Source organism: Chiloscyllium plagiosum, chromosome 11 (assembly GCF_004010195.1).
Source record: "Chiloscyllium plagiosum isolate BGI_BamShark_2017 chromosome 11, ASM401019v2, whole genome shotgun sequence".
NCBI classification, from domain to species: domain Eukaryota; kingdom Metazoa; phylum Chordata; class Chondrichthyes; order Orectolobiformes; family Hemiscylliidae; genus Chiloscyllium; species Chiloscyllium plagiosum.
In genome coordinates this window covers 12,144,574-12,165,467 of record NC_057720.1, presented here as the reverse complement: position 1 = coordinate 12,165,467, position 20,894 = coordinate 12,144,574, and the positions used below count along the sequence as shown (strand labels likewise).

The following is a 20,894-nucleotide window of genomic DNA, read 5'->3' as shown; positions in this document are numbered from 1 at the left end:
AGTGTATTTCAAAACCTTGACTAATGTAAGTAAACGCCACAGGAAATATGCGCCCTGTTTGATTTCCCTCTCGACACGGTGAAGACAGAATAGCGGCGCTGAGATGACAACATGCATCGTACTCATTTCACTAATGCTCCAAACTCAATGAGATCTTTCAAATGTGATTCCTGAACCCTCAAGCATTGGCAAAGGGGAGATCACAGGAAACCGATGCACTGTCTGTCCCCCACCACCCCTAATCGATCTTTATATTTGTTGACTTATTGCCTCTTTTTAGCAACAGAAGTAGGCCATTCAGCCCATCAAGCCTGCTCCACCATTTAATGAAATCACGGCTGATCTGATTTGATGATCCTTAACTCCACTTTCCTGCCTTTTCCCCATAACTCTTGACTCCCTTACTGATTAAAAAGCTGCCTATCTCAGCCTTCAATGATCCAGCCTCTACTCCAGATTCTGCCATCAGGTCTGTTGGGATCTGAACTTAGGTTCCTAAAGCATCACCTGGCCTTCTGAGAATGAGAATACCACTACACCAGCAGCTCGCCCATTGCAGCAACATACCAATGAAGGGATGGTTTCTGCAATGACCCCCTTTCAATCTGTTGCTCACGAATAATGTTGAGACAAAGAGGGCAGCTAACACCAGGATTGCGTTCCTCTCCACGGAGAGTGAGTCTAATTTGAGGCTCAAGTCTTGTGTGTTGTATTCGTTGCACCCATTGTGGCCTACTCTACATTGGAGAAACCAGATGCAGACTGGGTGACCACTTTGTGGAACACCTCTGGTCTGTGCACAAGCGTGACCCTGACCTTCCCATAGCCGGTCACTTTCACACAGCATCCTGCTCACATGCCCACTTGTCTGGCCTCAGCTTGCTGCACTGCTCCTGTGAATCACAGCATGAACTGGAGGAACAACATCTCATTTTCACACGAACTTACAATCTTCTGGGCTCAATAATGAGTTCAACACCTTCAAATTGTGAATCTACTCCCATTCCTTCCCTTTCTTTTAGCTTTACTTGCTACTATAAAGCATAAGAGCAGAAATTTGGCCTTTCAGCCCATCAAGTCTGCTCCACCATTAAATCATGGCTGATAGGTTTCTCAACTAGGAGAAAGTGAGGACTGCAGATGCTGGAGATCAGAGCTTAAAAATGTGTTGCTGAAAAAGTGCAGCAGGTCAGGCAGCATCAAAGGAGCAGGAGAATCGACGTTTCGGGCATAAGCCCTTCTTCAGGAATGAGGAGGGTGTGCCAAGCAGGCTAAGATAAAAGGTAGGGAGGAGGGACTTGGGAGAGGGGCGTTGGGAATGCGATAGGTGGAAGGAGGTTAAGGTGAGGGTGATAGGCCTATCACCCTCCCCTTAACCTCCTTCCACCTATTACATTCCCAATGCCCCTCCCCCAAGTCCCTCCTCCCTACCTTTTATCTTAGCCTGCTTGGCACACCCTCCTCATTCCTGAAGAAGGGCTTATGCCCAAAACATCGATTCTCCTGCTCCTTAGATGCTGCCAGAGCTGCTGCGCTTTTCCAGCAACACATTTTTAAGCTCTGATAAGTTTCTCAACCCCATTCTCCCACTTTCTCCCCATAACCCTTGATCCCCTTGACAATCAAGAACCTATCTATCTCATTCTCAAATACTCAATGACCTGGCCTCCACAGCCTTGAATGAATTCCATAGATGCACCAGTCTCTAGCTGAAGAAGTTTATGCCTATCTCAGTTCTAAAAGGTCTTCCCTTTACTCTATGTTACAATATCCTCTCTTCCTTCCCCCCACTCCAATGGGACTGTCTGTTCTTTCCAGTCTGGTAGTTAGACACACCATTGTTCTACCATTCTCCCATTCTGATCACTTAATCTGAACTACCAACATTCTTTTTCCCCCAGCACTCTGCCCTACTGTATAAATGCTGCCCCTTTCACACCAGCTCTAATGAAGAGTTCTCTAGACTTGAAACATTAGCCTGCTCTCTCTCCGCGATGCTGCCTGACTTGTTGTGATTTCCAACACTTTTTGTTTTCAGCTGGGGCTTCAGGGGCTGCGTTAGCTGTGGCACTTGTTCGTGCCTGGAATTAAGATCGCTAATTGTAAGTGAACACAAGCATTTTGATGCATAAGGGCGGCACAGTGGTTAGCACTACTGCCTCACAGTGCCAAGGACCCAGGATCGATTCCAGCCTCGGGCAACTTTCTGTGTGAAATTTGCACATTCTCCCCGTATCTGTGTGGGCTTCCCCACAGTCCAAAGTTGTGCAGGTCAGATGACTTGGCCATTCTAAATTGCCCATAGTGTTAGGTGCATTGGTCAGAGGGAAATGGGTCTGGGTGGGTTACTCTTCAGAGGGTCGGTATGGACTTGTTGGGCCCAAGGGCCTGTTTCCACACTGTAGGGAATCGAATCATATTATCATTTTAATGTCTCCCTTCAAATAGACAAGGCCTTTGGATTTCAAGCTAGGTACATGATATCCTGATGAAGGAGCAGCGCTCTGAAAGCTAGTACTTCCAAATAAACCTGTTGGACTATAACCTGGTGCTGTGTGATTTTAAACTGGGTACAGTTTGCATACATTTCCCTCAGGCCTCACTTACATTAGTCCAGGTTTTTAAATACACGGTGTTAGTCAAGCTTCTGAAATCTGGACAGATTTTCTACATTCAGCCTCAGTATAAAAACGGCACAGGTCAGTTTTCAATTGAACTTGACATCATATCACCTGTTCCTGGTTAATGTGTTGTTTAACCAGGAAACAGTATCTGAAACAAAACTGACACTCAAGCAAATCTGCTGCTCTCGGTGGAGCTGTTACATTTGCTGGAGTGCTCACTAAACCTGAGCACAGCCAAAGAGTTAATACCTTTATCAAGACTGTGCACCTTAGTGAATTCAGCTCATAAATGGAACTTCCCCGGGAAAACGTTCATATTCACGGGGAGAAAGTGAGGACTGCAGATGCTGGAGATCAGAGCTGAAAAATGTGTTGCTGGAAAAGTGCAGCAGGTCAGGCAACATCCAAGGAGCAGGAGAATCGACATTTTGGGCATAAGCCCTTCTTCAGAAGGACTTATGCCCGAAACGTCGATTCTCCTGCTCCTTGGATGCTGCCTGACCCTGCTGCGCTTTTCCAGCAACACATTTTTCAGTTCATATTCACGGGGCAGGCTGCTACTTTTTACAGGGGGTCCTCCGAATGTGTTTAAGGAACAGTGAGTTCTCAACTGCGCATATCGAGGAGGTCACTCCTTGATATGCATATATCAATGTGTTGATATGTGTAGAGATTCCCAGGCATGTGTTAATATTTACAAGGATTGCCTAGGGTTGTGTTTCCAAGTGAGTCTCCAAGACTGCATTTGCAAGGCCTCCTTCAGGGTGTGTGTTGATATTTTTGAGGAGTTCATGGGAAGGTGTTGATATTTTGATTGGGGTATTTCTAAGAATGTGTCAATATGTACAAGGGTTCCTCAAAGCGATGAAAACCTCGGGACTAGAGCCCAAATTATCAGTTTACCTCTGCCAAACAAATGCCTTTTTGCTGTCAAAGGAGTGGAGGTGCTTTGCCCACCTCACAGGGGACACATGGTACCAGTGGCCATCGTCTCTAGACTGAAGCATTCCAAACGTCTCCTGGCCAGCTTCCCACCTGTCACCCTCCATGAGCTTCAGCCCATCCAGAATGCGACTGGACATACTTTAACCCACAACCAGATCCTGTTCAGCCAGTGCCCCTTGTGCTTGCTGACCAACACAGGAACTCAGTTCAGCAAACCTCTTATTAAAACATTCGCTGCTTTCTTTTTCACTCCCTCCACCGCCTCAACCCCCCCCTATTTCCGACATCTCCTCCAGCCCTACGACCCTGTGAGGTCTCTGCCCTCCTCCACTTGCACTTCCCTGGTTTTAATCTGTGGCTGGGCCTCCAATCCGATGCTCCGGAATTCTCTCTCCCTAGACATCTCTACCTCCCTTTCCTGTGCACCTTAAAATCTAACTTTAGGTCACCCCTTCTACTACCACCTTATGTGACTTGGCAGCAATTTCTGTCTGGGTTAGGCTTGCATGATGTTCTATTGTGTTAAAAACACAAGATGTCATTGAGGACCAGTACAGAAAAATTAGGAGCATGACCCCTCCCACCCCAAATTAACAGTATAGAGAAATAGTCAGAACGTTCAGACTAGACAGTCAATACAGCCTCTCTGATTACCTCTGGGCTGCAATTATAAATTTAGCAAGCTGCCAGCAGCCATCTGTTAGCAGATAGCAGGGATTCCTGGGCACCATGTCCAGTTTCTTAAATAGACTCAGAATGCCTTTCCTGCTTTTGTTACTTGATTCTTGCTTGTTAAAAATTAGCTTTTAATTTGCAGGCAATGCTGGCAGCACTAGCGTTTATTGCCTGTCCCTGGCTACCTACTTACAACCGAGAGGCTAAGGGATCGTGTGGTGCAGAGATACTATCCACACCTCGAGGTTCAAGCTCCACCTGTGCCAGAAATGTGTTATAAAATCTCTAAACAACTTGATTAGGAAAATATCTACAACTGAGAGGCTCACTTAGCCACTACTGCCTCGCAGCATTGAGCCAATTTTGTTTTTTCTATTACTGGAGTTACTTATGGATACTGGTGGCTAGCTTCTCTTGTGATGATGCTTCTCCCTGAACAAGCTTATGTTGTCCTTGCGTATTTTTCAGAGGGGTCATAAACACAGATTTTCCGGGAGGTCTGGTTTGGGTGGGCTTTAGGCCAGTTTGATTCTAGCTAACAGGTACTGCCTCAGGCAAAAGGTTTTAAGGTTTAAACAAAATACTTGTATATTGAAAGGGGAGTGGCCAGTTCTCCCAGTTCAGCTGTTCTCTGGTTTTGGATTTTAGCAGTCTTGCTGTTCAGAGCCGCCAGTCAGTTTTTGAGGCTGCTGGTCAAAGAAACAGCTACATGGAAGAGGGTGTTCCATGCTGACTCTCTCTCTCTCTGTCTCTCTCGCTCTCTCTCCTGTAAGACCCTGTGTTGTACCTTTTTTGCCAACACAGTGTTTATGGGGATGTTGCAAGTATCTGAGATAGCATCATTAAGTTGGGATAGTCTGGTGGGTTTTTAAGTAGTTAAGTTATTCTATATTCTGTTCTCTTGTGTTTGTGTTTTATTTGGTAATCTTGCAAAGAGATTGCTTTGTTTAAAACTAAGTGTTTGGGCCACCAAATCACTCCTGGAATGTCCACTTTACACCTGCTTAAAACAACTTGAAAAGTTATGGTCTGGCCTACTTACTTGAAATGTTTTGAGGGGGTCTGGCCTGGTCCATAACATCCTTTCTGGAGAGTATTACTTCAGGTTTTACAACAGAAGGGCTAATGTAGCCACTTTTACTGAGAGCAACTTTTAATTTCTGAGACCAGGTTTTAAAAACTGACTTCTAATTCTCAACCTGTCATTAATGCTTCCCTGGATTATTATACAAATTATACTGCGGATGTTGGAAATCTGAATCAGAAAACGCTGGAAAAAAACTCAGCAGGTCTGGCAGCATCTGTGGAGAGAGAAACAGAGTTAACATTCTAAGTCTTCAGGGTGTAGGTTTACTCGCTGAGCTGTAGGTTTGATATCCAGACGTTTCATTACCTGGCCAGATAACATCATCAGTGGCGACCTCCAAGTGAAGTGAAGCTGTTGTCTCCTGCTTTCTATTTATATGTTTGTCCTGGATGGGGTTCCTGGTGTTTGTGATGATGTCATTTCCTGTTCGTTTTCTGAGGGGTTGATAGATGGTATCTAGATCTATGTGTTTGTTTATGGCGTTGTGGTTGGAGTGCCAGGCCTCTAGGAACCAGTACAACCCATGGACAAAACCAACGTCATCTACAAAATTCCATGCAAGGACTGCCACAAACATTACGTAGCGCAAACAGGAAGAAAGTGAGCCACCAGGATACACAAACACCAGAAGACACGACCAGGATACACAAAAAGACACGACCCTCTCTCCCTCGTAGCCCTACACACGGATGAAAAAACCACCATTTCGACTGGGACAACACATCTATCCTGGGACAGGCTAAGCAAAGACATGCCAGAGAATTCCTAGAGGCCTGGCACTCCAACCACAACGCCATAAACAAACACATAGATCTAGATACCACCTATCAACCCCTCAGAAAACGAACAGGAAATGACATCACCACAAACCTCAGGAACCCCATCCAGGACAAACATATAAATAGAAAGCAGGAGACAACAGCTTCACTTCACTTGGAGGTCACCACTGATGATGTTACCCAGCCAGGTAATGAAACATCTGGATATCAAACCTACAGCTCAGCGAGCAAACCTACACCCTAAACCTCAACCTGAGCTACAAACCTTCACAAACCTTGCAAAAATTCTAAGTGTTCCTCAGAAGTCAGTTCTGTGTTTGGGTTATTAGCTCAGTCACATAATCACAACACTCACTGTATAATAAGTACTTTGGAACATTTTTGTTTCGACTTTTGGTTATATTAGGTACAGTTAGGCTACCTTAAAATTCCAACTATCTGGTCAACGCAAACCACTGCTTATTGGAAGTTGCCAGATGAGGCAGTGACAGAGGAGAATGAAAATTTTAATGTGGCTCAGACCTTTGGCATAATGAAGTTCAAGGTATGTTTCATTGTATTTAATGGCTGTGTAAATATGGCAAACCAAAAGGTAAAGTCAGAGTCCTACCAGACTATTAGACTACTCTCACATTAGAGCAAACACATTAGGTGGTGGTTTAACCTGAGGGTCACTATGCCTCAGGTGAGGGGGAGAGACTGGGAATGAGAATCTTTTATGATAACCTCAGCCAGTGCAGAAAGTGAACTCACTCTAATAACATCACATCGTATTGCAAACCAGCCATCCAAGCCAACTGACCTGACCTATCTAACGTAGGAGTGAGCTTAATTACTATTGGAAAAAAAATGACTTGTTTCGGAGTTTCTCCATCTTGCACAGTTTCAACAACTGTTTGGTGAGTTAACTTTGGCCCTAAACAGTGGGTGGGGGGGTTTCATTTACATGAAAAATGATAAAATCAAAAGAAACAGAGATTGTAGGATTGCTGGTTAGTGAAGGGCTTGATTGTTACCAGAAAATAAAGGAAGGAACAGAATGTGTTAATGTCAGATTGTACTAAGGAAGCATAAAATTGCAGGGCAACTCAATAACTGAACAAACTTAGAGGCTTTGTATCTTATTGAATTAAGCATTCAGAATGAATTATTTTTGATCAGTTGGGTCAATGGACTGAAGAGTGACAGATGGAGTTTAATTTGGATAAATGCGAGGTATCGCAATTTGGTAAAACAAACAAGGTTATTAACTTATACAGTTAAAATTAGAACCTTGGGTGGTGTTGTAGAACAGAAAATCCATGGGTTTCAGGTACATAATTGTTTGAAGTTTGCATAACATAGAGATAGGGTGGTGAGGAAGGCATTTAGCATGCTTGCCTTCATTGCTCAGACCTTTGAGTATCGGAGTTGGGATGTTACATTGAGGTTATACTGGACAGATGTTAGTGAGGCTGCTTCTGGAATACAGTGTCCAGTTATGGTTGCTCTGTTATAGAAAGGATATTATTAAGCTGGAGAGGGTTCAGAAACAATTTACCAGGATGTTGCCAGGGACGGAGGGCTTGAGTTATAATGAGAGGCTGGGACTTTTTTCACTGGAGCACAGGCCATTGTGGGGTGACTTTATAGAGGTTTATAAAATCATAACGTGTATAGATAAGATGAATGGCAAGTGTCTTTTCCATAGGTAGGTGTTTCAAGGCTCGGGGGCAAATTTTAAGGTGAGAGGAGATAGATTTAAAGACAACATGAGGGACAATTCCTTTTTACACAGAGAGTAGTTCGTGTGTGATATTAATGCCCAGAGGAAGTGGTGGATGCAGGTACAGTTATGACCTTTAAAAGACATTTAAATAAATACATGAATACAAAATGGGTGGAGGGATATGTGCCAAGCGCAGGCAGGTGGGACGAGTTTAGTTTGGGATTGTGGTCAGCATGGACTGGTTGGACTGCTTCCATGTATGACTCCATGACTCTACAAGGGAGATAAACTGATAGTGCAAATCGAGCTAAATCAAAGTCACAAGGATTTTGAACGACTTAAAGGGGGGTTGGGGGAGAAGGCTCAGCAGAGGTTATTAAAGTTTCCAGAACAAGTAATAGGGCAGACAGTGTGGAAGAGGTCAGGAATCTATCTACAGGCTCAGCAGATAAGGGGATGGCTATGAGAAGGGGGTGGGTAGCAGTCAATGTTTAGCAAAGAGATGGCAGATGGAATGTAATGTGGGCAAGTGTGAGATTGTGCACTTTGGTTAGAAGAACTGAGGCATAAGCTATTTTCTAAATAGGGAAAGGGTTCAGAAATCTGATGCACAAAGGGACTTAGGATGCTTTTAAGGGTTAACTTGCACGCTCAGTTGGCAGTCTGGAAGGCAAATGCAGTGTTAGTATTCATTTCCAGAATACAAGAGTAGGCATGTGGTATTGAGGCTGTATAAAGCTTAGGTTCAATCATTTTTGGAATAGGGTGGGCCCCATATCTAAGGAAAGAGTGGCTGGCCTTGGAGGGGGTCCAGAAGAAGTTGACAAGAATGATCCCGGGATGAAGGGTTTGAAGATTCTGGATGAGGGGGAAATCTGATTGAAACTTATAGAATACTGAAAGGCCTGGATAGAATGAATGTGGAGAAGATGCTTCCACTAGTCAGAGAGACTTAGGACCCAAGGGCACAGCCTCAGAGTGAAGGGATGACCCTTCAGAACTGAGGTGAGGAGAAATTTCTTCTGCAAGAGGATGGTGAATCCCTAGGACTCATGGCCTCCGCTGCCCTCTGTGGCAAAGTCTTTGAGTGTTTTTAAGACATTGATAGGTTCTTTATTAGTAAGGGGATCAAGGGTTACAGGGAGAAGGCAGGAGAATGGAGGTTAAGAAACATATCAGCCATGATGGAATGATAGAGCAGACTCAATGGGCCAAATGGCCCAATTCTGCTCCTAGTCTTGTGGATGAGCTGTTGTCATGAAGAAAGCAACAGAGAGGTATAGGAATACATTCAAATATTGCATATTAGAACAAAAAGTCTGGGTACTTGGCAAACCTATGTCCTTGTTGGGAATGCACAGTAGCCTCACAGGACCAGGGACCTGGGTTTGATTCCAGCCTCAGGTAACTCTCTGTGTGGAGTTTGCACATTCTCCGCATATCTGTGTGGGTTTCCTCCCACAGTCCAAAGATGTGCAGGTTTGGTGAATTGCCCATGCTAATTTCCCCATAGTGTTCACAGGTGTGTAAGTTAGGTGCATTAGTTGGTGGTAAATGTACAGGAATGGGTCTGGGTGGGTTATTCTTCGGAGGGTCAGTGTGAACTTGTTGGGCCAAATGGCCTGTTTCCACACTGTAGGAATTCTATGGTTCTCTGTACTTTTCAGCATCATTTGCTCCTGTCATACAAGTTCTTGTGATTGCTTGCAATCTGGCACTCTTCTGCTTGTCCTAATGTGTGCAAGATGAAAAATAATGTGTCTCTTTTCAGAGGCCTATAGACTTTCAAGTAGTAAAGGTAAAGGAGTAATGATGGATGGAGGTGGGGCCCAGGGAGAGAGGGAGAGGGAAAGAGACAGAAAGAGAACAGCAGGTGGGCAGGCAAAGAGATGGATTATAGGGAGCCAGGGAGGAAGAAAGAGTGATAATAGAAACTACTGGTGGGTGAAAGTGGCTTGGTTGTGATGAAAGCAAACCATGTGATGACAGGGCCTGGTGTGTTGGTGTGGGGAAGGACATGGGAGAAGGCACTCAAGCTTAAAAGTTATTGAACTCAAGATTAAGTCCAGAAGGTTACAGTGACTGCAACAGAAAATGAGGTGTTGTTCTTCCAGCTTGAGTTGAGCTTCGCTGGAGTAGTGCAGCAAGCCTCAGATAGAGATGTTGGCCAGAACAGGGTGGCATGTTAAAATCTTCGAGGAGAAAGTGAGGACTGCATATGCTGGAGATCAGAGCTGAAAATGTGTTGCTGGAAAAGTGCAGCAGGTCAGGCAGCATCAAAGGAATAGGAGAATCGATGTTTCGGGCATAAGCCCTTCTTCAGGATGGCAGGCAACTTGAAGCTCAGGGTCATTTTTGCAGACTGAACATAGGTGTTCTGCAAAGCAGACTATGCTTTGTCTCCCTGGTGCAGAGAAGAGCACATTGTGAGCAGCGAGTATAGTAGACAAGATTAATTGAAGTGCAAGCATTGCACTGCTTCACCTGCAAGCTGTGTCTGGGGTGTCGGATCGGAGGAGGGAGGAAATAAACGGGATGGGGAGTGGACCAGGGTGTCCCAGAGGGGATGGTCCTTATGAAAGGCTGACAAAGGGAGGGGAGGAGAATTGTGTCTGGTGGTGGCATCTCACCGGAGGTGGCAGAAATGGCAACTTTTGACCCTTTTGGATGTGGAGGCTGGTGGGATATAGGTGAGGACGAGGAGGACCTATCGGTGTCCTGGAAGAGAAGGTAGGGGGTGAGGGCCGAAGTGCGGCGCATTTGTCTGACATGCTCTGGGCTCTGTTAACCACACTGATGGTAAATCCCTGTTGAGGAATAAGATGGATATTTATGAGACCCCCCTTCCCCGCAGAAGCTGGCATTATCAAAACAGAGCCGATCGAAACGGAGAAACTGGGAGACTGGAGTTAAGGGCCAGAACAGTAACCCTGCTTTCTCTCCAATGATGCTGAGTTTTACCATCAATATCTGCACTTGTTTCAGATTTCCAGTGCCTGTAGGTCTTTGTTTTTGGGATTGGCACTGTTCTCTGCATGCAAGAGGAATCCTCTAGAAGGCTGTGTTGCGTGCTCGATGGCAGATATGAGGATATCTGCTCAGGGCAGGTGTAGGATCCAGTCATCATGGTCCATATAGGTACCAAAGACATTGGCAGAATGAGGAAAGAGGTTCTCCATGTTCAATATGAGGAGTCAGGCAAGTTAATAATCCATGGATTATTACCTGGTCCATGTGCAAATTGGCAAAGGGAAAATAAGATTAGACTGACTCCGGGACAGAGGCAGGAGAAAGGGGTTCTGGTTCATGAGGCGCCAGTAATGGGGAAATTGGGGCTGTACTATTGGGATGATTTCCATCTTTTTCATTCGTTCATGGGATGTGGCCAGTATTATCTACCAGGCCCACTGTCAAGGAAAGGCCGCCAGCATTCTCAAAGATCCATCCCACCCTCGGAAATGTTTTTCTACAACCTCTACCATCAAGGGGACAGTACAGAAGCCTAAACACATGCACCAGCCAGTTTCGAAACAGTTTCTCCCCAACTGTTGTTAGAATACTGAATGGACTCACAAACTCTTAACATTCGCCTGTACCTGTGTCTTTGTTTTTGCCTGTTTACCTATTATTTACTATCTATGCTACTTAACTCTGTGATCTGCCTGTATTGCTCGAAAGAGAAAGCTTTTCACTTTGCCTCAGTACACATGACAATAAATTCAATTCAAATTCAAATGTATTGCCCATCTCTAATTGGCCTGGGACAGTTAAGAGTCAACCACATTGCTGTGGGTCTCAAGTCATATGTAAGCCAGGCCAGATAAGGATGACAGATTTCCTTCCCTAACATGGTTAGCACTGCTGCCTCACAGCGCCAGGGAAGTGGGTGACTGTGTATTTGCAGCTTGCACATTCTCCGTGTGTCTGCGTGGGTTTCCTCCAGGTGCTCTGGATTCCTCCCACAGTCCAAAGATGTGCAGGCTAGGTGGATTGGCCATGCTAAATTACTCATAGTACCCAGGGATATGCAGGCTGGGTGGATTAGCCATGGGAAATGGGAAGTTACAGGGAGAGGCTGGAGGGCTGAGTCTGGGTGGTTTGCTCTTCGGAGAGCTGGTGCAGATGTGAAGGGCCGAATGGCCTCTATCTGCACTGTAAGGATTGTATGATTAAAGGACGATAGTTTTGTTTTATGACAATTGAGAGTGGTGACCATTAGGCCACTGTTTGAGGAGCCCCATTATGAGGGAAGTAGAGATTCTTAACTTATATTGTTGGGCATGGAACCAAATTTGGGAAAATATGGTAAACTAAAGAGTAGAGGCAAGGTAAGAGACAAGATATAAATACAAGAAATCACAACAGATTTTAACAGAAAAGGATAGAAAGTGCAAATTTAACAATAAACAAACAGATAAGGCTTGGGATTACAGAAATAATGAAAGGACCAACCTTAAGGCTCTGTATCTGATTGCACATGGCATTCCAAACAAAACGGATAGCACAAACCAAAATAAGTAAGTATAACCTGACAGCCATTACAGAGACATGGCTGGAGGATGAAGAAGATTGGGACTTGAATATTGAAGGGCACTTGACATTTAGGAAGGATTGGCAGCTAGGAAAAGATAGAGTGGAGGTCCTATTAATTAATGCTATCTTAGCACAATAGCGGGAGATGTCTAAATTTCAAGAAATAAAGTAAAAGCATCTTGCGTAGAGATGAGAAATGCTGAAGATAAGAAGTCACTTGTAGGAGAGGTGCACTGGCCCCCTCAAAGTAACCACATGGTAGGATAGAGTCAGTGAGATGTACAGCATGGTTGGAGAACATTAGAAGATATAATAAGCTTCTTAGAAAGATACGGTAATGATCATGAAGGCTTTTAACCTACATATAGAGTAGGAAATCAAATAGGCAGAGGTAGCTTGAATGAGGAGTTATAGAATATTTTCAGGTTAGTTTCTGAGCCAAACAGAAGGCAGGCTATACTAAATATAGTATCTTGCAATGAGAAAGATTTAATTACTGATTTTATGGCAAATAAATGTGACCGTCAACAGACTGAATTTTATATTCAGTTTGAGGGAGAGAAGAATGGGGCTAAGACTAGGCCTTTTAAACTTTTAAAGGGCAATTATGAAGGATGCAATTAGACCTAGCTAAAGTGAATTAGCAAATTAGGTTACCAGGTAGGTCAACAGAGATACAACAGCAGACATTTAATGGGATATTTCAGAATATACAGAATAGTTACATTTCAAAAAGAAAGAAAAATTCCAAGGAAGAACCCACTATCCAAGGTCAAACAAACAAGTTAAAATCACATCAAACTTAAAGAAAAAGCCTATAATTGCACGAAGATGGGCGACAGGTCAAAAGACTGGACACTATACTGGATAGTAAATAATAACCTAGAAGAGGGAAAAATTAAAGCCTGTGTGAAAAGTAGAAAAATATAAAAACAAGCAGTGTTTCTAAACATTAAGAAAAGTTAACAAAGCAAGCATTAGTCCTACAGAAAGTCATTTTCCATTATTAATTCCTCAAACACAAAGATTTATGGATGAAATGAACAAGTATTTTTCATCAGGTTTCACTGGAGAGGTTACAAGAAACATCCCAGTAGTAGCTGCAAATATGGAAAGTGAAGGGAGGCACAGAGAGACATAGGGAGACACACAGAAACACAGAGTGACACAGGGAGAGACAGAGAGACAGAGGGAGGCAGAGAGAGCAGAGAGAGAGAGAGACATGGGGAGACACAGGGAGATAAACAGAAACACAAAGTGACACAGGGAGAGACAGAGAGACAAAGGGAGGCACAAGGAGCAGAGAGGGAGAGATAGGGAGACACAGGGAGATAGAGGAAGACACACAGGAACACAGAGTGACACACAGGGAGACACAGGGAGACAGAGGGAGGCAGAGAGCGACACACAGGGAGATAGAGGGAGAGACACAGAGAGAGAGACACAGAGAGACACAGGGAGATAGAGGGAGAGACACAGGGAGATAGAGGGAGAGACAGAGAGAGAGAGAGACAGGGACACAGAGGGAGACAGACAGAGAGACACAGGGAGACACAGAGAGATAGAGATAGAGACACACTGGGAGACACTAAGGGAAACACCGAGGGACACTCAGGGACCTTCTTTTAATGTTGGGAGATAAAGTCAGTCGAATTGTAGAGAGGGGTGCTGCATGCATTCGGAACGTACTCACTTCAGCTGCTGAGACAAAAGAGTCTGTCGATGCGATGCTGGTGGTGTCTCTCAGACAGAAGTCTTCGGTGTCTCTGACTGTGATGTCAGTTTCCCTGTCTGTATAAACAAGAACAATCAGATTGGATCTGAGCATTTACACAAGCGAGCTGCAGTGATGCAGACTACAATACAACTCTTCAGTTTACTTTTATTGACCAGGATATGAATGTCACTGACAGGTCCAGTGTTTATTATCCATCCCCAGTCGCCCTGGAGAAAGTGGTGATGAGCTGCCTGCTTGAACCACTGTAATCCATTTGTTATATTTACGGCCATTCAACCTTTGAACTTGTCCTAGGAGAAAGTGAGGTTTGCAGATGCTGGAGATCAGAGTCTAGAGTGTGTTGCTGGAAAAGCACAGCAAGTCAGGTAGCATTCGAGGAACAGGAAAATCAATGTTTCGGGCCGAAGCCCCTCATCAGGAATTCCTGCTCCTTGGATGCTGCCTGACCTGCTGTGCTTTTCCAGCAACACACTTTTGAACTTGCCCTGCCAATCAATTAATTCATGGCTGATCTGCTTCCCTAAACTTGTGTTAATGTCAAGACTTCAACATCAAATAAAGACCAGGCAATGTAAAGTTGTCTACTCAAATTGGACCTTGAGTATCGCTGCATCATGTCAAACCAGTCATCCTACCCAGTCAAATATTCTTTATCAGCCAAAGGACCGTAAGATTGTAAGAAATAAGAACAGGAATAGGCCATTTGGCCCATCAGGCCTGATAGGCCATTCAATAGGATCATGGCTCAATCCAATTTCCTGCCCTTTCCCCATTACTCTTCATTCCTTGACTGGTCAAGAATCTATCTATGTCTGCCCCTTCTCACAAGGAGATCCAAAGACTCATAACTCTTTGAGAGAAGAAATTTCTCCTCATCTCTGTCTTAAATTGACATCCCTAAGAGACCATGGCCTTTAGTCCTAGATTCTCCCATGTCCTGTCAATGCCATTAAGAATGCCAAATGTTTCAACAAAATCACCTTTCATTCTTCTACATTCAAATGAGTGGAGTCCTAATCTGTTTAACCTTTGCTCATAAGACAATACCTCCATCCCAAGGATCATCCGAGTGAATCTTCTCTGAACTGCCTCCAATGAAATGACATTTTTCCTTAAATAATGGGACCAAAACTGCGCACAGTGTTCCAGATGTGTTCTCACCAGCATCTTGTACAATTGCAGTAAGACTTCCCTACTCTATACTCCAACCCCCTTGAAATAAGGGCCAACATTCCTTGAAGAGAGTTGCTGGAGAGTTAGAGTCGAAAAACGTGGCGCTGGAAAAGGCACAGCAAGTCAGGCAGCATCTGAGGAGCAGGAGAGTCAACATTTCGGGCATAAACCCTTCCTTCCTACTTACCTGCTGCACCAGTGTGCTAGCTTTCTGTGTGTCATGCACAAGTCTCCCCAACTGCCTTTGCATTGCAGCTTTTTCTCCAGTTGCAAGATTGTTATAACTAATAAATAAAAGATTTCATCGATTCAAAACTGTCTGCATGATGTTTTCTACCTGGCAAATGTTCACAGAGATTTATCCATCATGATTGGAGACTCCAGGCCAATCAAAGTACAGGTTGTTTCTCAGAGGAGTCCGAATAGCGAATTGGTAAATGTGAGGCGCACAGTTGAGAGAAGGTTCAATCAAAGAAATTACAAAGAAGGCAATACTTAACTCGCCTTTGAACCAACTGAGCAATTCTTCCAGTCAAATCAAACTGCCAATGCACATAAACCAGATGGGAGCAAAAACTTCTAGCCTTCATCCCAAGGAATAAATACGTTGTAAACTAGTCTTATTTGATATTGTCAGAGGCTGGGGATGCAGTGACCTTGTACCCTTTTCAATAAGAGAAAGGAAGACTTGCATTATTCATTGGTGTTTACAGAATATACGCAGGACAGGGGTCTCATAGAAACCCATAAAATTCTGAGAGGATTAGACGGGGTCAATGCTGGAAAGATATTCATTCCCATTGACTGGGGAGATCAGCATCAGGGGTCACAGTCCAAAGATATAGGGGAGCCATTTCGGGCTGAGATGAGGAGAAATTTCTGAGGAAGGGCCACTGGACCCGAAACGTTAATTCTGCTTTCTCTCCACAGATGCTGCCAGTCCTGCTGAGTTTCTGTTTTTGTTTCTGATCTCCAGCATCCGCAGTTCTTTCGGTTGTTTTTTGTTTTGAAATTTCTTCACCCAGAGAGTGACAGGAAACTGCAGAGGTCAAAACACTGAATGTTTTCAAGAAGGAGTCAGATTTCATTCTTAATTCTAAAGAAATCAAAGGGCATGGGGTGACAGTGGGGACAGGGTATGAGTTGGATGATCAGCCATGACCATATTGAATGATGGAGCAGGCTTGAAGGGCTGAATAGTTAATTTTCGATATTTTCCTACTTCCTATGTTTCTATATTTACATAGCACCTTCCAATTTACATGCCATGAGGTCATTTTGTTTTTAAGTGTAGTCACCAGTGAAATGCAGCAGCTAATCATTACGCTCAACTATATCATACACTAACAATATCACAACAACCATATAATCTATTATTTGTGACATTAATAAAGGGATAAATATTGGCCAGATTACTGTGGGAAAACTACCCAACCATGACTCTTCTTTGAGCTAACACCAGGGGTGGCACAGTGGCTCAGTGGTTAGCACTGCTGCCTCAAGAGCACCAAGACACGAGGTTCAATTCCAGCCTTGGGTGACTGTCTGTGTGGAGTTTGCACATTCTCCCTGTGTCTGCGTGGGTTTCCTCTAGGTGCTCCGGTTTCCTCCCACAGTCCAAAGATGTGCAGGTCAGGTGAATTGGCCATGCTAAATTGCTCCTAGTGTGAGGTGCATTAGTCAGAGGGAAATGGGTCTGGGCGTGTACTCTTCGGAGGGTCAGTGTGGGCTTGTTGGGCCGGAGGGTCTGTTTCTACACTGTAGGCAATCTAACTGAGCAAATTGTTAACATTTTATCTGAAAGGCACCAATTTCCAAAACCCCTGGACTTGCATGGGAACCCAGAACCATGTGAGGACAGTGAGCTACCATTCTAACCACAGCCATCAGATAAAACATTCAAAATTAGAGGATTTAAAAAAAGATGATTAATCAAAACCATCACATCTCGAGGGCAATTGCAGGAAAAATCAAATACTGCAGAGGCCGGAAAATCTGCAATGAAAGCAGAAAATGCTGGAAATGCAGGATGCAACATTATCTCTGGAAAGCAGAACAGAGTTAGCGGGAGGATGGTCTGAGTTTTCTGGGTGTCTCAGACCCACATTGACTCCTTGGAGGAATACCGCACTGACTCTTGGAAGGAACATTAATGTTGACTTGGATGGTATGGCAACTCAGCAGGTAGCAGGGACCCAGGTTCGATTCCAATCTTGGGTGACTGTGTGGAGTTTGTACATTCACCCTGTGTCTGCATGGGCTTCCTTTGGGTGCTACGGTTCCCCCCCACCCCACAGTTCAGAGATACGCAGATTGGGCGTATTGGCCATGTTAAATTGCCTCTGGGATGTGCAGGCTAGGTGGATTAGTAATAGGAAATGCAGGGCTACAGGCATAGGGTAGGGGGTAGAGACTAGGTGGGATGCTCTTCAGAGGGTCAGGGCAGACTCAATGGGCTAAATGGCCTCTTTCCGCACTGTCGGGACAACACCAAACATTACACCCAATCCTCCAGGTCTCTGACTTTTCATCAGAACAGGGGAAAGATGGAGGTGCAACTGGTTCTGGGCAAGGGATAGAAAGGATGAGGATTAAAGGAACCATCTGTGTTTGGGTGAAAGAAAAGACACATTAAATGACAGAAGTGCTATTCGCCCAGGGTCACTGGGAAAATGGGCAAGAAAATAAGAGACAATGTTGTGCCTAGAGCAGGTGTGCTGCTGCCTGAAAGCAAAAATAAGAGCGAAGCCAAGACAAGCAAAGAAACAGAAACAAGGGATTCAGAGGCTGAGGGATGACCTTATAGAAGTTTATAAAATCATGAGGGGCATGGATAGGGTAAATAGAAATTTCCGCAGGGTAGGGTTGTCCAGAACGAGAGGGGATAGTTCTAGGGTGAGAGGGGAGAGATTTAAGAGAGACCTAAGGAGGAACCTTTTTCATGCCGAGGGTGGTGTGTGTATGGAACGAGCTGCCAGAGGATGTGGTGGAGGCTGGTACAATTGTACATCTGGATGGGTACATGAATAGGAAGGGTTTAAAGGGATATAGGCCAAGTGCTGGCAAGTGGGACTAGATTAATTTAGGATATCTGGTCAGCATGGACGAGTTGGACTGAAGGTTCTGTTTCCGTGCTGTACATCTCTATGACTCAATGAGGTTATGCTCCATTTTGTGAAGCTGCTGTAAGGGATGGTCCAATTGCACCTCTATCGTGCACTGCCCCTTTAGACTTTGGATCCTGCACTACCTGCTCACACTCCTGGAAGTGAAAAGGACCCTCACACTGAGTGAAGGAAGTTTCAGTTAAACTGTAACTTTCACTGTGCAGGTCACTTGAATGCATTTCACAACATCAGGGAGGCAGGATTAAATCATATCGGAGATGCATTTACATTATATCCAAGTGGACAATAAAGCACATCACTGAGCTTCCTGCTGCTACAGTGGGTGGCTGTCCAGTTCTGCTACCACTAACTTCACCACTCACGGGCCTGTCAGTGGCAATCCGATACCTGGCCTCCTGCTAAGTGAACTGCTCCAGTGGGCTCCAGCTCTTGGACTCAGACGCTCATCGGTTCAAGTCTCACTTTGGGCCTTGGCAGAATAATCTCAGCCAACAAGCTAACACAGTGCTGAAGGAGTGCTGCATTGTCAGTGGTGCTAACCTTTCAATGGGTGTTAAATCAAGGGCCCATCTGACCTCTCATCTGGACGCAGATGATACAGTAGCATTATTGTGGAGAACAGCATTATTATTCCCCACAGGGCAAAAGTGCGGACTGCAGATGCAGAGTTGAGATCAGAGTGGTGCTGGAAAAGCACAGCAGGTCAGGCAGCATCTGAGGAGCAGGACAATCAGCGTTTCGGGCAAAAGCCCTCCATGCAAGTTGATTTTCTTGCTCCTTGGATGCTGCCTGACCTGCTGTGCTTTTCCAGCGCCACTCCGATCTAAATTCTGTTATTCCCCAGAGCATGGTCTATTTATATCCCTAAACCAACATAAGGCAGATTTTTATTTTTTTCTTCATTCCTTCATGTGTGTTACTGACTAGGCCAGCATTTATTTCTCATCCCTTACCGCCCTTGAGAAGGTGTTGGTGGACCCCCTGCAGTTATGATGTGTAGGGACATCTACAAGGCTGTTAGAGAGGGAGCAACATTGAACTGTCTCAGTCTCAGTCCCACATCTACCTGTCACTCAGACTCGAGCGGAATTTTGTAATGATCCCCCATTTAATGGTGGAGCTTGAACACGAGTTGTTGTCTTTGGGCTTCACTCGGTGTTGAAACGGCAGCCGAATGATCAGTGAGTAGAAATAGACGTCAATTGTATCCCTTGGCAAAATTTGCCATTCTTCAGCAGTTACATCAACTCCAAGACCAGCTGCAGTTGGACCCTCTCCCACTTCCCAAAATGCAAATTGTGGCAAATTCTACAGCAATCTCACCAGCACGTAAAAAAAATTAATGTCTCATCAACATTTTTCCATTCGACACATCTTTGCGATGACTCAAAGGTTAAGTAGGACTATATCCAACCAGAGTTTATATTTACAATATAAAGACAGCTTGCCATTCATTAGCAGCTTTGAAAATCCCAGGCTGTTCTAAAGCATCATAGAGGGAAGTACAGACCTTGTCCCAATGTAGGATGCATAGCATCTAAATTGTGCACAGCAAGCTCCCACAAATAGCAATGTGACAATGACCATATAATGATCACGTTCTTTCAGTCACTTTGTTGAGGAACAACTATTGGGCAGGCTTAAACTCAACAAAATCACAAGGGGCATGGGGAGGATAAATAGACAAAGTCTTTTCACTGGGGTGGGGGAGTCCAAAACTAGAGGGCATAGATTTAGGGTGAGAGGGTAAAGATATAAAAGAAACCTAAGGGGCAACTTTTTCACGCAGAGGGTGGTATGTGTATGGAATGAGCTGCCAGATGATGTGGTGGAGGCTGGTACAATTGCAACATTTAAAGGCATTTGGATGGGATATGGATAGGAGGGTTTGGAGGGATATGAACCAGGTGCTGGCAGGTGGGACTAGATTGGGTTGGGATATCAGGTCAGCATGGACGAGTTGGACCGAAGGGTCTGTTTCTATGCTGTACATCTCTATGACTCTATGACTCTAAAAGGACACACTGATGAACATTAACACTGTCACATGTCCATAGGAACAGTGAGACGTTTTGTTTTGCGGGCAGTACAGAGCTGAAAATTAGTTGCTGGAAAAGTGCAGCAGGTCAGGCAGCATCCAAGGAGCAGGAGAATCGACGTTTTGGGCATGAGCCCTTCTTCAGGAATGAGGAAAGTGTGTCCAGCAGGCTAAGATAAAAGGTAGGGAGGAGGGACTTGGGGGAAGGGTGTTAGAAATGCGATAGGTGGAAGGAGGTCAAGGTGAGGGTGATAGGCCGGAGTGGGTGTGGGGGCGGAGAGGTCAGGAAGAAGATGGCAGGTTAGGAAGGCGGTGCTGAGTTCGAGGGATTTGACTGAGACAAGGTGGGGGGAGGGGAAATGAGGAAACTGGAGAAATCTGAGTTCATCCCTTGTGGTTGGAGGGTTCCTAGGCGGAAGATGAGGCGCTCTTCCTACAGCCGTTGTGTTGCTATGGTCTGGCGATG

The 20,894-nt window shown here is 44.7% G+C and overlaps 1 protein-coding gene across 1 annotated transcript in view; it reads right to left on the bottom strand.

The window, feature by feature from the left end:
• miga1 (mitoguardin 1) overlaps window positions 1–20,894 on the bottom strand; it is a 115,600-nt gene that overhangs the window by 41,799 nt on the left and 52,907 nt on the right. Inside the window, exon 9 of the mRNA XM_043700081.1 lies at window positions 14,045–14,142. Within this exon, the coding sequence (XP_043556016.1) occupies window positions 14,045–14,142 (98 nt within the window). The remainder of the gene's footprint in view (window positions 1–14,044; window positions 14,143–20,894) is intronic.